This window comes from Panthera onca, chromosome D2 (genome assembly GCF_046562875.1).
Source record: "Panthera onca isolate mPanOnc1 chromosome D2, mPanOnc1 haplotype 2, whole genome shotgun sequence".
Taxonomy (NCBI): Eukaryota; Metazoa; Chordata; class Mammalia; order Carnivora; family Felidae; genus Panthera; species Panthera onca.
This window is the reverse complement of record NC_138349.1, coordinates 10,895,210-10,912,213: the sequence shown is the minus strand read 5'-3', so window position 1 is coordinate 10,912,213 and position 17,004 is coordinate 10,895,210. Positions and strand designations below refer to the sequence as shown.

General features: G+C 43.5%; 1 protein-coding gene across 2 annotated transcripts in view; it reads left to right on the top strand.

The window, feature by feature from the left end:
- Window positions 1-17,004, top strand: part of WDR11 (WD repeat domain 11) — a 68,037-nt gene that overhangs the window by 48,499 nt on the left and 2,534 nt on the right. The window contains exons 17-27 of one of the 2 annotated variants that reach the window (XM_081790456.1): window positions 951-1,057; window positions 1,471-1,585; window positions 1,884-2,055; window positions 10,289-10,397; window positions 11,268-11,330; window positions 12,539-12,604; window positions 13,624-13,789; window positions 14,432-14,527; window positions 15,056-15,221; window positions 15,697-15,794; window positions 16,224-16,369. In XM_081790456.1, the coding sequence (XP_081646582.1) occupies window positions 951-1,057; window positions 1,471-1,585; window positions 1,884-2,055; window positions 10,289-10,397; window positions 11,268-11,330; window positions 12,539-12,604; window positions 13,624-13,789; window positions 14,432-14,527; window positions 15,056-15,221; window positions 15,697-15,794; window positions 16,224-16,369 (1,304 nt within the window). Of the gene's footprint in view, window positions 1-950; window positions 1,058-1,470; window positions 1,586-1,883; window positions 2,056-10,288; window positions 10,398-11,267; window positions 11,331-12,538; window positions 12,605-13,623; window positions 13,790-14,431; window positions 14,528-15,055; window positions 15,222-15,696; window positions 15,795-16,223; window positions 16,370-17,004 lie in introns of those variants that run through there. The other variant, XR_009612812.3, reaches the window with a different exon arrangement.

The window sequence follows — 17,004 nt, the reverse complement described above, 5'->3', positions numbered from 1 at the left end:
GTAAAAGCAGATTTAATAAGTGGAGAAATAAATAAGCAATAATATGGTTTAATAGTAGCATGTATTGACTGCTGTGTAGCGGTCATTGTTTTGAGCCCTTTCCTGTAGAAATTCATTAAAAGTAATAGGAACTCCTCAAGTTGCATGAGCTTAACCTACTTGATCCATAATAAATCCAAGAGGCAGGAAGATTAAGTGAATGCGCCCCAAAGCACACAACAGATTTGAGTGATAAAGCTCAGATCCAAGCCCAGGCAGCTAGAACTCCTAGGGTCTCTGTCACACTGCCTCTGTGCGTCTGTTAGAGCAGTAGGCTCCTTTCTCCCCCGCCTGGGAGTTACTACAATAGTGTTACCTTCTTATATTTGAGTTTCCATGTGTACCTTCTTTGCAAAGCTTTCTGTGAATTCAGATTGTGCAGACGCCTGTAATCTACAGTGTCTTTTTACCTTCATTATTCCTGAAGGTATCCGTGAAACTCTGGGTCCCCTTTTCAGTAGAAAAACTGCACAATCCGTTCTGAAACAGCTTTGAGTAGTTTCCTGTGGAATAGATTGGTTTATCCTTTTGCAGTGAATGATAAGTTGGAGACAAGAGCTCTCTGGAAAAGGTTTTCTTCCTTCTCTTTATTTCTTTTAATTTGCTTTCTATGAGGTATTTCTTCCTTAAAAGATATCTTTTCTCTATAAATTTAGTTCAGATAACTTAATGTCTGTCACATTGAAATCTCCTGTTTCTTCATCGTTGAAATTGATGAACTAGGTGGGTGGCACTTTTGGTGTCCGAAGTCTGTTAGTATTTGATGGCATTCATACTAAAGCAAAACCGTTTATAGTGAAGTTTTAATTAAAATACCTGTATTATTTTATCACATTAGGTAAAAATATTTCTCTGTTTTGATGGCTCTTACGTAGTGAAAACCATGTGTATTTGTTGCTGTTGTTTTCTAGGGAAGTATGGGTAGTATTACCTGCATCGCTTGGAAAGGTGACACATTAGTTCTTGGAGATATGGATGGAAATTTAAATTTTTGGGACTTGAAAGGCAGAGTATCCAGGTATGATTTAAGAATGCAATATTACTTGATTAAAAAAAAAAAAGTAGCTTCTTGTTACATTTCCTTCGGAGGCTTGTGACATGGTAAGTAGGATCCTTAAACATGACCCGGTGTCGCTTGCACCCTTGGGTCTCTTGTCACTGAACTTGGGAGGAAGGGCCTTGAGCCAAGCTCTGGGTCATTCGTCGGAGACATTTAGTGTGCAGGCAGAAGTGCTTGCTGAGACATCATTCCAGTTGTTGTGAAAAGGCAGACCCTTTCCGTCGGATGGGACCCCTGTCCCAGAAAGCAAAGTGGTTCTCGCGTCACCAGACCTTGTCAAAAACAGACCTAGAAAGAGTCGTTGGACATAGTTTCTGGTGACGAGATCTTACCCTGCTTCATACTGGCGTTTTGTTTTTGTGTGTCCTCAGAGGAATACCTACACACCGCAGCTGGGTGAGGAAGATTCGTTTTGCCCCTGGTAAAGGAAACCAAAAACTAATAGCAATGTACAGCGACGGTGCGGAAGTGTGGGACACGAAAGAGGTGGGCTCAGCCCCGGGAGGGGCCCTCCAACCAAGCTGTGTACAGGAGCTGTATTCTTCTCCCTCCCTCTGATGTAGAAATGAAGCCTGTGTAATGGGTCGAGCAAGCTTCTCAAAACCATTTTCTCGCTTTTAATGGTATCACTGTCTTTGGAATCTTTAAAATGCAACCTGCATGTGGAAAGGAGGTTGCCAAAGACTGTTCGGTTTTAACTCGCGCTGGTCTTTGCCACAGGCACCGTCTGTGACGAACATCTTCCTTTTCTTTCTGAAAATGACAACCAAATTCACTCTTGTAGGTTCAGATGGTGAGCAGTTTAAGAAGCGGAAGAAACGTGACCTTTCGGATATTGGATGTGGACTGGTGTACTTCAGATAAAGTGATCTTGGCATCAGATGACGGGTGTATCCGAGTCCTGGAGATGTCTATGAAGTCCACGTGTTTCAGAATGGATGAACAAGAGTTAACCGGTATGGGACGCCAGTGAAAGTGTGTGTGTGACACCTGTCTTTATTTCGTCCAGGCTGCTCTCTTCCAAAGACAGAGCTGCCTGTGTTTCACTTCGGTCTTGCTTTCTAACCATCTGAGTTTAAGGAAATATATTAACTTCAAGCTTGAGTGCGCTGGACTCTGTAACTGCAGATGCCAGTCATTCTCCGCCTCTGGTTTGGCAAGTGCCCCTTCTTTGACCCTTTGCAGAGTGCTTTGTCAAAAGATCAAAGATGTCTACGTAAAAATGATACACTTAGAATTCAGGAGAACTCATCAGAGGAGGTGAATCTAGTGGTTAGGTGCTGCTGGCTTTTTCCTAATGAGCTTGATCTCTTTTGCAAGCATATATCACTGGGGTCGCCTGGCTGGCTCAGTAGGTAGAACATGTGACTCTTAATCTCACAAGTTGGAGCCCATGTTGGGCAGAGAGAGACAGAGAGAGGGAGGGAGGGAGGGAGGGAGAGAGAGAGAGAGAGAGAGAGAGAGAGAGAGAGAAAGAAAAAGAAAGAAAGAAAGAAAGAAAGATAGATAGATAGATGGGAGGGAGGGAGGGAGGGAGGGAGGAGGGAAGGGAGAAAGAAGGAAGGAAGGAAGGGAGAAAACAAACCATGTTAGAAAAGAAAGGGGCGAGCATGTATCATAGAAAAGGTACTTTGGTAAGGACAGACAGTGTTCTGTCATGAATTTTGATACCTATCTTAAGATAGGTTAAATGGCCAGTCAAAATAAAATTAGATGATTGCTCTATCATACCTATTTTTAGATTGTTTTTATCAGAATGAAGAATATTTTAGTAACTATAACCTCTGTGACTTTGAAAAAAGAATGGGATTGTCGGTTTGAAAGGCAGCTTGTGTCCAATGAAATACAGCGTTCATCCTTGGAATGTGCTTTTGGAGGGAGACAGACCTTCTGATCCTAATTGGAGCGAAGCAGGAAACTTCCTGCATTAAGTATTCTCCAGGCATCCCTGCGGTGTGCACTCCAGGCTGCTGATCTGTAGAACATTTCCTAAGAGACTTGTTTGGTCACTTGCTGAGTTTCAGCCTAGAACTGGCAGCTCTGGGAACTGTCTGTACCTCTGGAAGGTCAGTCTTTGGCACATTCAGAGACAGTGTTTTGAAACCTGCCCTTGGACCTTGCGTTCCTGCTTGAGGTGCTCCCAGCGTGCTGCGGATGCTGGCCGGGCTCCCTCGAAGTTCTGTTAGGTGTGCTTTGTTTTTGTCGCTTCCCTACCCCTGCCAGTGGATTTGGTACCGTCGCTTCCTCCTGTGTGACTGTGATGGCCACCTGCTGAAGCCAGGGGTTGAGGATTGCATGCCCGCATCTGTCCTTGAGACGTTTGCCAGCTCCGCAGAGGGGCGGCCATCCCCTCCTTCCTTCCGTAACACACCTCAAGTTCTTGCGGAAATCGAGGGAACTTCAAGATGGTTTTCTTTCTAATTTAGTTACTAGTTGTAGGTTAAAGAGGTGCGCTAGTATAATCCAAATGTTTGAAAACTTTTCAGTCACAATTAATTTAAAATTCGAGTCTACCAAAGCCAAGGTAGCTCTTTCTTAAATTAAAGTGACTACAGAATCGGAGCCCATCGTTAAATCATTCCTATCCAATCTCTAGTGATGAACCCTCAGCCAGAAAGGGAAAGTCTTTAAAATAGTAATGGGGAAAGGTCAATATTGACCTTTAAACAACATTCGATACCCATTAAAGAATCAAAACTGGTGGCAGTGTAAATATGGAGTTAGCAAGAAGAGGTCTCTGTGTTTACCTCCAGATACATGCTGATATGGTCTGGGAAAATTATGTTTAATATATTCTTATTCTGGGGAATTAGACAGTTTGGGCTTCTTAATATGGGATGAAAAATCATTTTAGGTCATATGCAGTGATATACTTAATAAATTTTCTTTAATTCTCCTTAATAACAAGCAGAGAATATCCTACTGGTTCAGGTTTGTCGGTTTTCTTAGAACAGCTTAGAAAGTCCTCTCCCCCTGTCCCCCCGTTTACATTTGTCTCAGCCCTCCCCACCTCAATAAGCGAGAAGGTCTGACAAACATAGAAGACGAGGGGCCCTGTTTTTGAGTTGGAGAACCTTTGCTGCCTTATTTATCAGGGTCATAAAATGGCATTAAAAAAAAAAAATCATAAGACTTTTTTTTAGCGGCGTCAAGAAGGAATCCAAGAGTGTGGGACTTGTTTAATGACATTCCAGTTGGATGCAGTTTCCACACACCCTGAAAGGCGTCGGCGTGGTGTTAGAGACCACAGTCCGGTTCCTCCCGGCTGCTCGGGCCACTGCTGGATGACACGCTTTTCCCCGAGGGAGCACACAGAAGGAGGCTTTCTGCAGTCAGATTTATGCCCAAACCCTGCCTCTTCGTCTGCCTCTGCTTTCCAGTCATTTCCAGTGGTTTTCTTTTGGGGTATTTGGAAATGTGTCACGACTTGCGGGGGCAGGGGGGAGGTCTGGGGTTACTGAACAGCATGCAGTGCATGGAACAGTCTGGACGATGAAGAATGGTCCCGCCCAAAATGTCAGTAGTGTTTCTTGTGTCCCTTCTTCCCCCCCTCATTGCGTCATAGTGAAAAAGTCACCAGGGCAGGGTCCTCTCCTTCCCAGACCGCCTGCGTGCCTTGCCATTTGCCACCTCCGCTTGGCGGGGGAGCGATCTTCCTCCTGCTTTTCTTCTCAGCTCTTCAGTGTTTTCTGCACCGCTGTCACACAGGCAGCCAAGAGTCTGGGCGTGCTTCTGTTTGACACCCCGATAGCTATAGCCCAGACCAAGCAGAACGTGTGAGGGAGAGTATCTGTGCCGCGAGCCGCCTTTTCATTCTACACTGTCATTTCTAGACGTGAACGAGCTCTTGTAGCTGACTTTCTCTAGCTGCGAGATGGTCACCCGTTGTGTTCTCATGGCTGATCTTTGCCTTTGAGAAGAAAGGTAGGAGGGAATGGAGTTCACTTGCAATTTGTTCACCCCCATTGGGATGCCATCAGCAATGTTTCGTTTCGGAGAAATGACACATTTGTTTTTAAAAATCAGACGTTTCCCTCCGTTTGTCCTGGCTTGGTAAAGGTTGTCTTGCTCACATTATGTAAAAACTGTGGAGTGCTGCTTTTTAAGAATATTCTCTTGTGTCTTTTCATTGTCCATTGATTAAGAAACTACCACTTAACCTGGAAACTTCCTCTGTTTCCAAGCTTAATTTGTACCGTTAAGCCTTTGTGTCCTCACATGGACTATTTCCAAACATTTTGTAACCTACTGCCAGCAGCCACTACCGTCTGAAAGTGGCAGGGGCCGACTTGAGAGCTGGAGGATTACGTGGTTGTCTAGTAAGGGTGAGTAGAGAGAGAGTGTGCTAATAAGTTAACCCACGCTCGTCTCTTCCGGTGCTGGTTTTAATGGTTCTGTAGGTATGTAGGTGAGTCTCACTCTTACCAGGTACATTCCTCTCTTAATAACCTGGGTGTACAAGATAAATTTTACCGAATGGAAAAATTTTAAAAACTTCATAGCAACAGAAACTATCAGCAAAGCAAAATACAAATGATAACCTGGGAGAAGGTATTTCTAGAAGTTATTTCCAAGTCCTTAATAGACTATCCACAGAGAAGAAAATATATATATATACCAATGGCCCTTAAATATGTGAAAAGATGCTCAACTTTATTCCTAATAAGAAACATACAGATTAAAATTACACTAAGAATCTGCTTCTCAACTGTCAGATCAATAAAAATTGAGAGCTTGAAAACATGCCCTTGCAGATCTGAGGAAACCAGTAACTCGTGCAGTACTCACGGAGCACTCCCCGGAGGAGGGGATTGGGCAGTAGTTCACAAAAGCGCACGTATATTTACCTTTTTACTCAGCAGTTCCACTACTAACGATTTACCCGGACACGTCCATCCATACATGTGACCGTAGCAAAATTCTGGACAGAATAAATTTGGGAATATGTGCACAATGGGATAGTCTAGCAGTAAACTAGAATGAGGGCTGTCTCTGTGAACTGATGTGGAGTGATAGGGGATGGGTAGGTGAACAATGCCAGGGTAACGGTGTGTGCGGTCTGCTTCTGCACTTGCTTCTTTTACAGAAATAACAGCAACGCAGAATAATCCAAGATCTAAAGAACACGATTAGTAAAAGGAGTCATAGGAGGTAGATGGAAAGATGGAGAGAATCGGGATGGGTGAGACTTCAGTGAATATACTAATATCATATAGTTTCAAGTGCGGAATCACGTAAATGTTGTGCGTACTCAGAAAATACAAGTGACCCTTGAACAGCATGGGGCTTAGGGCTGTCGGCCCCTCGTGCAGTTGAAAATCCAAGTATAATTTTTCACTCCCCAGAAACTTTCCTGATAGCCTGCTGTTGCCAGAATCCTTACCAATGACCTAAACAGTCTATTAACACATACTTTGTATGTTATATGTATTATATGTGTATTCTTATAATAAAGTAAGCTAGAGAAAGGAAAATGTTATTAAGAAAATCACAGGAGATTTTCATGAAATCATAATTTTGTCAACTCATGAGAGAAAATACATTTGCAGTATGGTGCTGTATTTATTGAAAAAAATTCACCTGTAAGTGGACCCGTGTGGTTCAAACCCATGCTGTTCAGAGGTCAACCATAAAATGAAAACAAGGGTGAAAGAAAAAGCAAACTCTAGAATTGAACACAAACCATTCAACCAAACCATATGACAAATTGGTAAGAATAGTTCAAATAACTGAAAGCCAGAAGTCTCCCGGTGCACCGTAGTGGTTCATACTGGGGACAAAGAGCCGCAAAGGAATTTGCCCTGGGTGGTGGCACCAGTCCACTCGTTGACAGTGGCACTAGTCATTCTGAAACTGTTTTGTGTATATTATCAGCTGGAACAGGCCAGTAAATGCAGTTTAGGGGAACCAGGGTTCCTATTGAGGGAAAAGGGAGATACAGACACGGAATGGGGGGTGCGGAGGAAGAACCCTCCAGGAGTGGATCTGCATTGGAGATACCAGTATAAATTCGTGACTTTTTTCTTTTTTTAATGTGATTTCCTTAATTTTAATGTTATTTCCTTATTTCCTCATATCCTGGTTCTGTATACTGATCTCACACCTAGAAGCAATGACATTTAGATGGCAATGAGCGTTCCTTGCACCCAGATTTGGTTTATAAATTCCATTTCCCAACTAAAAAGAACCAGGGCTCCTTGGACAGTTTATTCCAGGACAGAGGCAAGAAAGTTACAAGATGAGTCTGGGACATTGTGTGTTGCCAGAAACTAAGGAAGGAATTGAAAGACTAATGAGAACCTGTCATAAAGATGTAAAAACTAGCATTTAGGGGCTTCCGCTCCCAAATCTGGGGCCGTCTGAACATTGCAAAGAATAACAGCTGTATTGATTTTTTTTTTTAATCCGTTATTTCCTAGTAATATTCAAAGAAAAAGAGGAACGGGTGTGGGCAAGAAGAGAAGGCTTCTATTTGTAGAAGAATGCTGGTTGATAAATGGAAACAGAATGATGGAACTAGAAAATCACCAGTTCCCCTTCCTAATGTATAGTTGGCTCAAGCCAGGGTCATCAGTGGGTGTCAGACCACTGGGTGGAAGGGAATGGGAAATTCGGTCTCACAGTATCTCCCCATGCTGCACCCCACCCGCCATGTTACCTACTAATTGTAAAGAGGAAACTGTGCCTTGACTACGACAGAGCCCATGAGTTCCCCTTAACTAGATGATCAGATTCATTGTTAACAGGAGGCCAGCTGACATGCTCCCTCCAATGGAATGTGGTGGGAAGTATGCAACATCCCTTGTATCCTTTTCTTGCCGAAAATGTTTGACCAGAGTTTGAGGCTCAGAAAACACACAAATCACAATGGAGACCAGTTCCTAAGACAATGAATGGGCCAGGACTTTTCCAAAATGAAAACATTGTGTAGGACCAAAAACAAAAAGGTGAGAAGACTGTTCTAGATTAGGGGAGACTCAGGAGACATGAGAAGCCAGTGCAGGCAGGAGCATTGGATGGATGCTGGGCTTCCAACAAGGAATATACCTGTCAGGATAAGGAAGTAACAGAGGTCCTCTGAATATGGACTGCAGTTTAAGTGATTTTAATGAGTCAATATTAAAACTCTTGGGTTTGAAAAAAAGTAGTATTACAAATATTTCTGACCAGAGGCTCCTGGGTGGCTCAGTTGGTTAAGTGTCCGACTCTTGACTTCGGCTCAGGTTGTGATCTCACAGTTGGGAATCTGAGCCCCGCGTGGGGCTCTACGCTAACAGCATGGAGCCTGCTTGGGATTCTGTCTCCCTCTCCCGCTGCCCCTCTCCCGTTTGCTCTTTATCTCTCTCTCAAAATAAATAAAAATAAACTTAAAAAATTTTTATAAAGAAATATTTCTGACCATGTTCTGACTTTGAAAAGTCCACACAAGATATTTTATCTATGATTTAATTCTTAGCTAACAACATAGAATGAAGTTTTCTAAAGCAGTACTAGTAGAAATGTAATGTGAGCCCCATATGTTAGTTTACATTTTCTGGTACCGTCTGAACATTGCAAAGAATAACAGCTGTATTGATTTTTTTTTTACTTTTTACTTTTTACTTTAACAAAAGTAAAAAGAAACAGATAAAATTAATTTTAATAAAAATTTTATTTAACCTAGCATATCCAAAATTTTTTCAGCATATAGTCAGTATTAAAAATTACTGATGAGGGGCGCCTGGGTGGCTCGGTCGGTTAAGCGTCGGACTTCGGCTCAGGTCATGATCTCGCGGTCCGTGAGTTTGAGCCCCGCGTCGGGCTCTGTGCTGACCGCTCAGAGCCTGGAGCCTGTTTCAGATTCTGTGTCTCCCTCTCTCTCTGCCCCTCCCCTGTTCATGCTCTGTCTCTCTCTGTCTCAAAAATAAATAAATGTTAGGGGCACCTGGGTGGCTTGGTCGGTTGAGCGTCCGACTTCGGCTCAGGTCATGATCTCACGGTCTGTGTGTTCGAGCCCCGCGTCAGGCTCTGTGCTGACAGCTCAGAGCCTGGAGCCTGTTTCAGATTCTGTGTCTCCCTCTCTCTCTGCCCCTCCCCTGTTCATGCTCTGTTTTCTCTCTGTCTCAAAAATAAATAAACATTTAAAAAATTAAAAAAAAAAAATAAATAAATAAATGTTAAAAAAAATTTAAAAAAAAATTACTGATGAGATATTTCACATTTTTGAGTGCTCAGTTTTCAAAATCCAGTGTGTATTTTACATTAGAACTTATCTTAATTCAGAGGACAAATTTTCAGCAGAAATACTTAAGCTGTTTTTAGATTCTATAAAACTTACAACTGAAAAAGTGGCCACAAAGCTATTCATCTTCTTCCTAATAGATTTAAAAGTTATCCGATGACTGAATCAAGTATTAGTTTTTAAATTTAAGTTAGTTGAAATTAATTAAGGTTAATTCATTAAAGTTGAAATGAAGTTCAAAGAACTGTATTTGCTCGAGTGTCCGACCCAGCAGGCTGTGTAAGTTAGCTGCCGCACAGCTGCGTAGACACCGGGCCCTGGGGCTTCTGCTTCTTTAGGCTAGAACGTGCTGAACAACAGGCAAATCTCTGTTGTGTCCTAAGTAAGCCACTGTTGCCCGTAGGGGATGCTAGGGCCCGTGGTCTAGGAAGATGATCCTTCTGTTCAAAGGCTGCTCTTACAAGTGAGACCTGAAAATGCCTTTGATCAGAGGTAGCTTTTAGTGACAGGCTCAAGGTTGATGGGCCATGTTGTCTAATAGTCTCAGAAGAGCAAAGATGGCAAATGGTATCAGATGACACCAGTAAGTACTGTTTTTAGTATTTCAAAATAATGAGCTTTCTTAATGTCGGTTGAGTTTTGTTACATTGAATCTTTTATTCACTTAAGATCAGTGTTTTCATACCATACAAGGACAGTTACCTTTTAAAAAGGGGAAAAAGAGATATTAATCATTTGAATGAAGAGAATCTCCCCACTCCTAGCCTGCTTGTCTTTAAGCAGTGATTACACTGAGTACACTCTCTCAGTTGCCACATTTCTACTTTGTTCTCTGTTGACTTCTCTGTAAACTGCTGTAGCTGAAGCTTCGTCGCAGGACTACAAAATTTTATTGAAAGAAATTTTATTATTTTATTTATTAATTATTATTTATTTTTAATTTTTATTATTATTATTTTTTTGTCTAGAGCCTGTGTGGTGCCCCTATCTCCTTATTCCAAGGGCCTCTCTTGCCTTGAAAGCTTTCTTATTACACCAGCCGTGGAACGGACAGTATTCTCTGGACATTTCTCATGTGTAAGTTTTTACCACTTGCTGTTTTCCTTTCTTAATTTTCTTGGGGTTGAAGGGCACCCTGAAAATCAGTACAGCGGGAGCCTGTAAAGACAAGCTGAGGCAGACACATTGAAACAATCCCTGATGTGCCTCTCGTCCCCACCCTCCGGGGGCGTGTGGGGGGCTGGGTACACGAGCAGCTCTCTGGTTGTGGTCCAAATGTGGAATGTGGTATGTATGATGAGTGTGAAGATGGCCAATTAGGCCAAGAGGAATTTGAAGCCAGGCTTCAAATCCATTTTAAAAGCAGCAAGAATGGGCTTACTGCAGAGGTATTGTATGTTTTATGAATGTCCCCGCCTGCCTCACTGCAAAAACATACGGTGACTAGTAGTATGGTTATTAGTTAAATCTGCGAGTGTTATTGGACTTCTGCCATGTCGAGTGCACAGGTAGGCAGGGGTTAGGGGAATAAAAAAAAAAAAAAAAAATAGTGTGATGGGTATCTATTCTCCAAGAAGTATCTCCTTGGAGAAATGAATGTCCATTTTGCAGAGCAGAAAGAACAAATTCCTTTAGTCATTGCTAGGTTCCTTATTAACGTGAATCTAAAATGATTGTTTTTAGAGCCAACTGATAAATTTTCTGGTTTCTTGAAAGCCAATGAGACTTTCTTTACTCATTTTTGTTTGTTTGTTTTAACTAAAACTAAAAGCAGTCACGAAAGGTGGTTGATAGGTTCTTGAGTAGTTGCTGTTTGGTCTGTAACCAGCTTTTTAAACCAGCTATTGCAAAGGGTATTTATTGGCACAACTTTTTTTCTGGTGAAGAAATACATGGTTGTATTACATGTGTAAGAGCATGAGCTGACTCACAATCTTTTCTGTACAGTGATTATCCAGAAAATGAAGAAATAAAGAATCTCCTTCAAGAACAGCTGAATTCATTGTCAAAGTAAGCACTCCGGCTACGTTTTTGAAAAGATAAGACTAGGAGAAGGAAAATATTATAATTTAGGCTTTTTGAAGTTAAAGTAAGTTGTGTTTAGAAAATATTAGTAGCCCCAAGGCGAGACCGTTCTGTTCACAGAGGTTTATCTCCCTTGAGGATCTTTGTTTTGCAGAAACATAGCTAGTCAATAGTTACAAGGACAACATCTACCTTCGCCAAGTCCATAAGCATCAGGTTGCTGTGGTCTCAGGTCAGGGCAGGGTGGAGGCTGTGGCTTGAGCACCTCTGTGGCTCCGCCCACCTCCACCTGCAGTGCCCGGCGAAGCCTCGTGCTAGAGGCCACGCACAGGGTGGTTCTTGTGTGGCAGCTGCCTTTTCTAAAATAAGTTCTCTGTGTCCAGTGCTGCGCGTGTACAACTCTGAGAAACTAATGTGCTCCCTGGAGGGAGGGCATTTAGAAGTACCCTCTAATTGGCATTGGGAATAACATTGCAAAGGAAGTGGAAAAGTATGGGTCCGCCAGGAGTTCTTGGTAAAACATGATGCATTTTTGCAATCTTAGAATCTGTCACATGTAATAAATTTACCATGTTTTATTGACGCCAGATTCAAAGTAATTACTGTTTTCTGCATCCAAAAGTTAACATTTGTGTTTCAGTGGACAAGAAAAGATTTAAAGAACCTCTTTTCCTCCCCTGATTTATGAATATTCTATATATGGCTATTTTAGAAAAACCAACTTACAAAAACCTGGCTTTTTTTCCTTATGTATTTTTTGGGAACAGTTTCTGAATGTATCTTTCCTAAAGTGTATATTGTTTCTGATGATTAGCAAATCATTTTATCAACAGTGACCTTGTTCCTATTGTTAGACATCTGTTCTTGTTTTCAAAACCATGAGTTGACCTGTTGCCAGGGTGTAAGCCAGAGTCAGAGATCACGCCCTTGTGGTGGTTGACAGGTTCTAGTTCTCTAAGCCTAGACACACTCTGTGCCTTCTAAAGCATTTGTAACTTCAGTGTCATGGCAAAGCAACTTCCTTCTAGGCATACTACCTAGTTCAAAAAGAACAAAAAATTTAAGGAATAACAAAACTTTAAGTAGATTAACAATACTGAGTGTATTTCCCCTTTCAAGAGTATAGTGATTTATCTCCTTTATTGTTTGATTCAAAAATTTTGCCTTGCCTTTGTCTGGATTTTTGTTTGCAGTGACATAAAGAAACTCTTGCTCGATCCGGAATTCACTCTATTGCAGAGATGCCTGCTTGTTTCAAGGTAACACTGAAACGCTCTGTGTAAGAGACAAGAGTATTTCAGATTAACTCATTTGTCTTATGAAGGGTTTTTATTTAAGACCAAACCTTTTCAGACTTTAAAACGGCATATCAGTTCATCCTTTAGATTTGATTTACAATTAACTTTGAAACAAGTAATACAAATAGGAAAAACAATTACATTTTTAACATGAGATCTAGGCCTTCTCTACTGAAAAGATTGCCTCCTATGGACAGCTTTTTAAAATACATGTTTTAGGGGCACCTGGGTGGCTCACTCGGTTAAGCGTCCGGCTTTGGCTCAGGTCATGATCTCGTGGTTCATGAGTTCAAGCCCCGTGTCCGGCTCTGTGCTGACAGCTCGGAGCCTGGAGCCTGCTTTCAGATTCTGTGTCTCCCTCTCTCTCTGCCCCTCCCCTGCTCGCGCTCTGTCTCTCTTTCTCAAAAATAAATAAAAAACATTAAAAAATTTTTAAAAAATACATGTTTTAAAGTATCAGGCACAAAGGGTATGTCCTCAAATACGCTGAAAAACTGTATTTAGAAGCAGTAACCTGTAACTTCCTCACTGTACAACAGAGTTGTCACTTGCACAAAAATACCCTTCCGTCCACTCCCCAGAGAATAAATTGCAACTATTTCCATACCTTATTTAGCCAGTTTTCCCAGAGGAATTTCTTTAATGTGAAGCTCCGGTCCAGATTAAAACGTGTGCTTATGGCAAACCGGGTGAACCATTGCCCAGGCTTCGGAACCACGGCGCCGATCTTCCCGCGGCACAGCGGGAGGTTGGGGCACGGAGGGGCCGTGTGCTCAGGCACCTGCATTGTGGGAGGCCCAGTGACGGGGCTGGACACGGCGCTGCTTCCTCTTTCCCCCTGCCCGGCCCAGGCCGGTGTCCCGGATGGTTTGTCACGTGACGGCGCCAGGCTCCTGGCTCCTCAGGCTACTGGGGGAGCCCCTGGCCGCACCCATGTCTGCCGTGTGGGCTCAGCGCGGCTTCGGTGTCCCCCTTGTCAGGCTGTACGGCGACGAGTCGGAGCTGCACTTCTGGACCGTCGCCGCACACTACCTGCACAGCTCGTCCCCGCGCAGCCCAGCCGTTGGAGAGGCCGCCCCTCGGGACAAAGTGAACAACCCGCTGGATATATGTTATGACATCCTCTGTGAAAATGCCTATTTCCAGGTATTCCATTTCGTATGTGAAACTCTGTGACGCCCTCATCTTGACCACTTATGTCTTTGCGACTATCTTGAACTCGAGAAACGTGCCAGCTAAGTTGAAATCGTGTAACAGAAATGTGTCCGTTGACACCCCTGCCTAAAAAAGGCCTGACTCCAGCCTGGAAAAGCTCGTAGATGCTTACTGAGTCTTTAAATACACATTAGAATTTTATTATTAAGCCTTTGTTTTCTTAAAATTGTTCACTTAGAAGACTCTTTTTAATTCCTCTCATTTTATTTTCTATAAATAACAAATATTTCTTTCACTTGACTTGAATTTGCCGTGTTGTGTATAAAAAGGTGGTTTCATAATGTTTTCACTGCAGTAGAGTACTTCGGTACTCAGTACTTCAGAGGGCTTTCACCCAGCTGCACCTGACGCCCGGTTTCTGTAAATGGGCAAACTTGCACACAAATGAGAATTCATGTCAACAATTTTCCTAATCAAATTCTTATTAAATGGTTGGATTTCTATGAAGTTGATTATCTAATAATGTCAGAAGTCAAAATAGGGTTTATAAAATGATTTTTTTAAGTATAGTAAAATTTAATTCAAGTCTTATAATCCAGGCTCAATTTTCTTTCTTTTTTTTTTCTACTCTAGAAATTTCAGCTGGAAAGGGTTAATCTCCAGGAAGTAAAGCGGTCAACTTATGATCATACAAGGAAATGTACAGACCAGCTACTTCTCTTGGGTCAGGTACGTCAACTTTTATAACTCTTTCGTGTTTCAAGGAGCTGCTCTTTGATTAGTATTTCAGAGTATTACGTTAGATCACACGCACACACACAAATGGGTAGATAGATCAGAGTATTCCTCTGAAAGTATACATGTAAATTTAGGCTGTCTTTCAAAATAAGACCAACAAAACCTGTGAGAAAGCAAAAATCTGTAGTTGACCAGCTTGGAATGTTGACTTCTATAAATGTCCGATGAGACCTAACTGTTTGGGTGTGGTCTGGTTTTGTGTCTCAGAATTGACAGATGCAAAGCTAAAGTAAGCAGTTTCTTGAGCATTTGCATAAGCCAGACTGTGGTTTTGCCTTTATTTCAAAGAAGCAGTGGGAGACTTTGTTGTTTTTGTGCATAAACACAGCATTGACCAGCCAGTTTTGAAAATAAAAGTCTTCTTTAAGCTGTAAACTTTAGTGTTCCAGATTATAAATTCGGGAAGATGCTGTTGGAAGAAAACAGTCTCATAGTTACACGAACGGTTTCTCTCATTAGACAGACAGAGCTGTGCAGTTGCTATTGGAGACAAGTGCGGACAACCAGCACTATTACTGTGACTCACTGAAAGCCTGCTTGGTCACAACTGTCACCTCGTCAGGCCCCTCCCAGAGCACCATTAAGCTGGTGGCGACCAACATGATTGCCAACGGCAAGTTGGCAGGTAAGGCACACCGTGGGGGTGTGGTGGTCAGTTCCCGAAAATCCAGCCTGTTTCCAGCAGAGCATTGGATTCTGAAGGCAGTTTTTGCTTTTTGATATATGCTGGAGAAAAATAGGCAGTGATCGCTAGCTCTTTATACGATGACCGTGTCACGTAATCATCTGAACCGGAACACGTCTTAGGTGGGAAAGGGGCACCGCTAACGCTTCCCGGGACAGCGGGCCAGCCGCCACAGGGGAGGCGAGGGCGGGAGCCCCGCGCTCTCCCCGTTTGCTTCCTGCACTGTGTTGGCACTGGCCGCCCCCCCATCCTCGCATGGTAACGTTGTAAAACTCTCCGTTAGCATTTTGCGTTGAAATGTGAGTGAAGAACGTCTGCAGTGGGTATAAAATGCGTGAGACCAGATGAGGTCCAGTGGTGGCTTGTCGGGGACGGGCCGCCGGCTCACCGGGGCGGCTGCCGTTCTGTCTTCCAGAGGGCGTGCAGCTGCTCTGCCTGATCGACAAGGCCGCGGACGCCTGCCGCTACCTGCAGACTTACGGCGAGTGGAACCGGGCCGCCTGGCTTGCAAAAGTAGGTCACCCCAGGAGGTGCGTTGAGCGTTTGGGATAGAAAGTTCGGCCTTGTCATTTAGAAGTGGTTTTTGGCTGCAGAGCCGCTGTGCGAATGTTTTCTTGCAACTCCCGTGCTCCTATTTAGGAGGATGAATTCCGTGGCTTCTTAATGAAAAATGGATCGCTGTGGTAGCAGTTAAGCGAAAGCAGCTGGCCCCTTTCCCCGCCGGGTGCGAGCCCAGCCCCCAGCCCCGGGGCCTTGCCGGGCCCTCCGCTCCTCAGGCTGGGCTTCCCACCGCTGTCGATGGCGAGCGGCAGCGTCAGGGCAGCGTGCTGGCAGAGCCGGGCCTCGCGTTTGCTTCCTAAAACAGATCCCCTTTTGATCACGTGACAGTTTTCTCTACGTAGCGCAGGATGTCTTTGTTTTTCATGTGGGCCTCTTTCTCAGGTCCGTTTAAATTCCGAAGAGTGTGCCGATGTTTTAAAGAGGTGGGTGGACCACCTTTGCTCTCCACAAGTCAACCAGAAGTCAAAGGCCCTCCTGGTCCTCCTCTCCCTGGGCTGCTTCTCCAGCGTGGCCGAGACCCTTCACAGGTACACCCAGAGTGCTTCGTGGCGAGTCGGGGTGACTGATTGCTTCGTGCTCTTTTGAGGCTCTGTGGTGTGGGTGGAGCACTCGCCGTGCGGGGTGAAAGGAGAAGCTTACGGGTTAGGTTTATGAACCCCTGCAGGAATGGAACGGTCCATGCTTACCCGTCTTCAGTGGGCCTGGGAGCTCTGGGCTCCCGCCAGTATAGTAGCCAGACCTAACAGGTACCGTGTATTTAAAAACAACATAAAAGGGGCGCCTGGGTGGCTCAGTCCGTTAAGCGTCCAACTCCTGATTTCAGCTCAGGTCATGATCTCACGATTCGTGGGTTCGAGTCCCAAGTCGGGCTTTGTGCTGACAGAGCGGAGCCTGCTTGGGATTCAGTCTCTCCTTTCTCTCTGCCGCCACCCACTCATGCATGCGCTTTCTCTCTCAAAATAAATAAATAAAACGAAAAAAAAAAAGTAAAACAATACAAAAGAAGTCTTCAGAGAATTCAGCTTTGAATAGTGTAACTAAAATGAAGGCCAGAGAGCAGCAGGAAGGGTGTCAGCGTTGTGGGTGGGAGATGTCCCAAAATAATATCCGAAAATAATATGTATCCCTTCCAGGACATTTAAAATTAAGGGAGGCTGAGGCA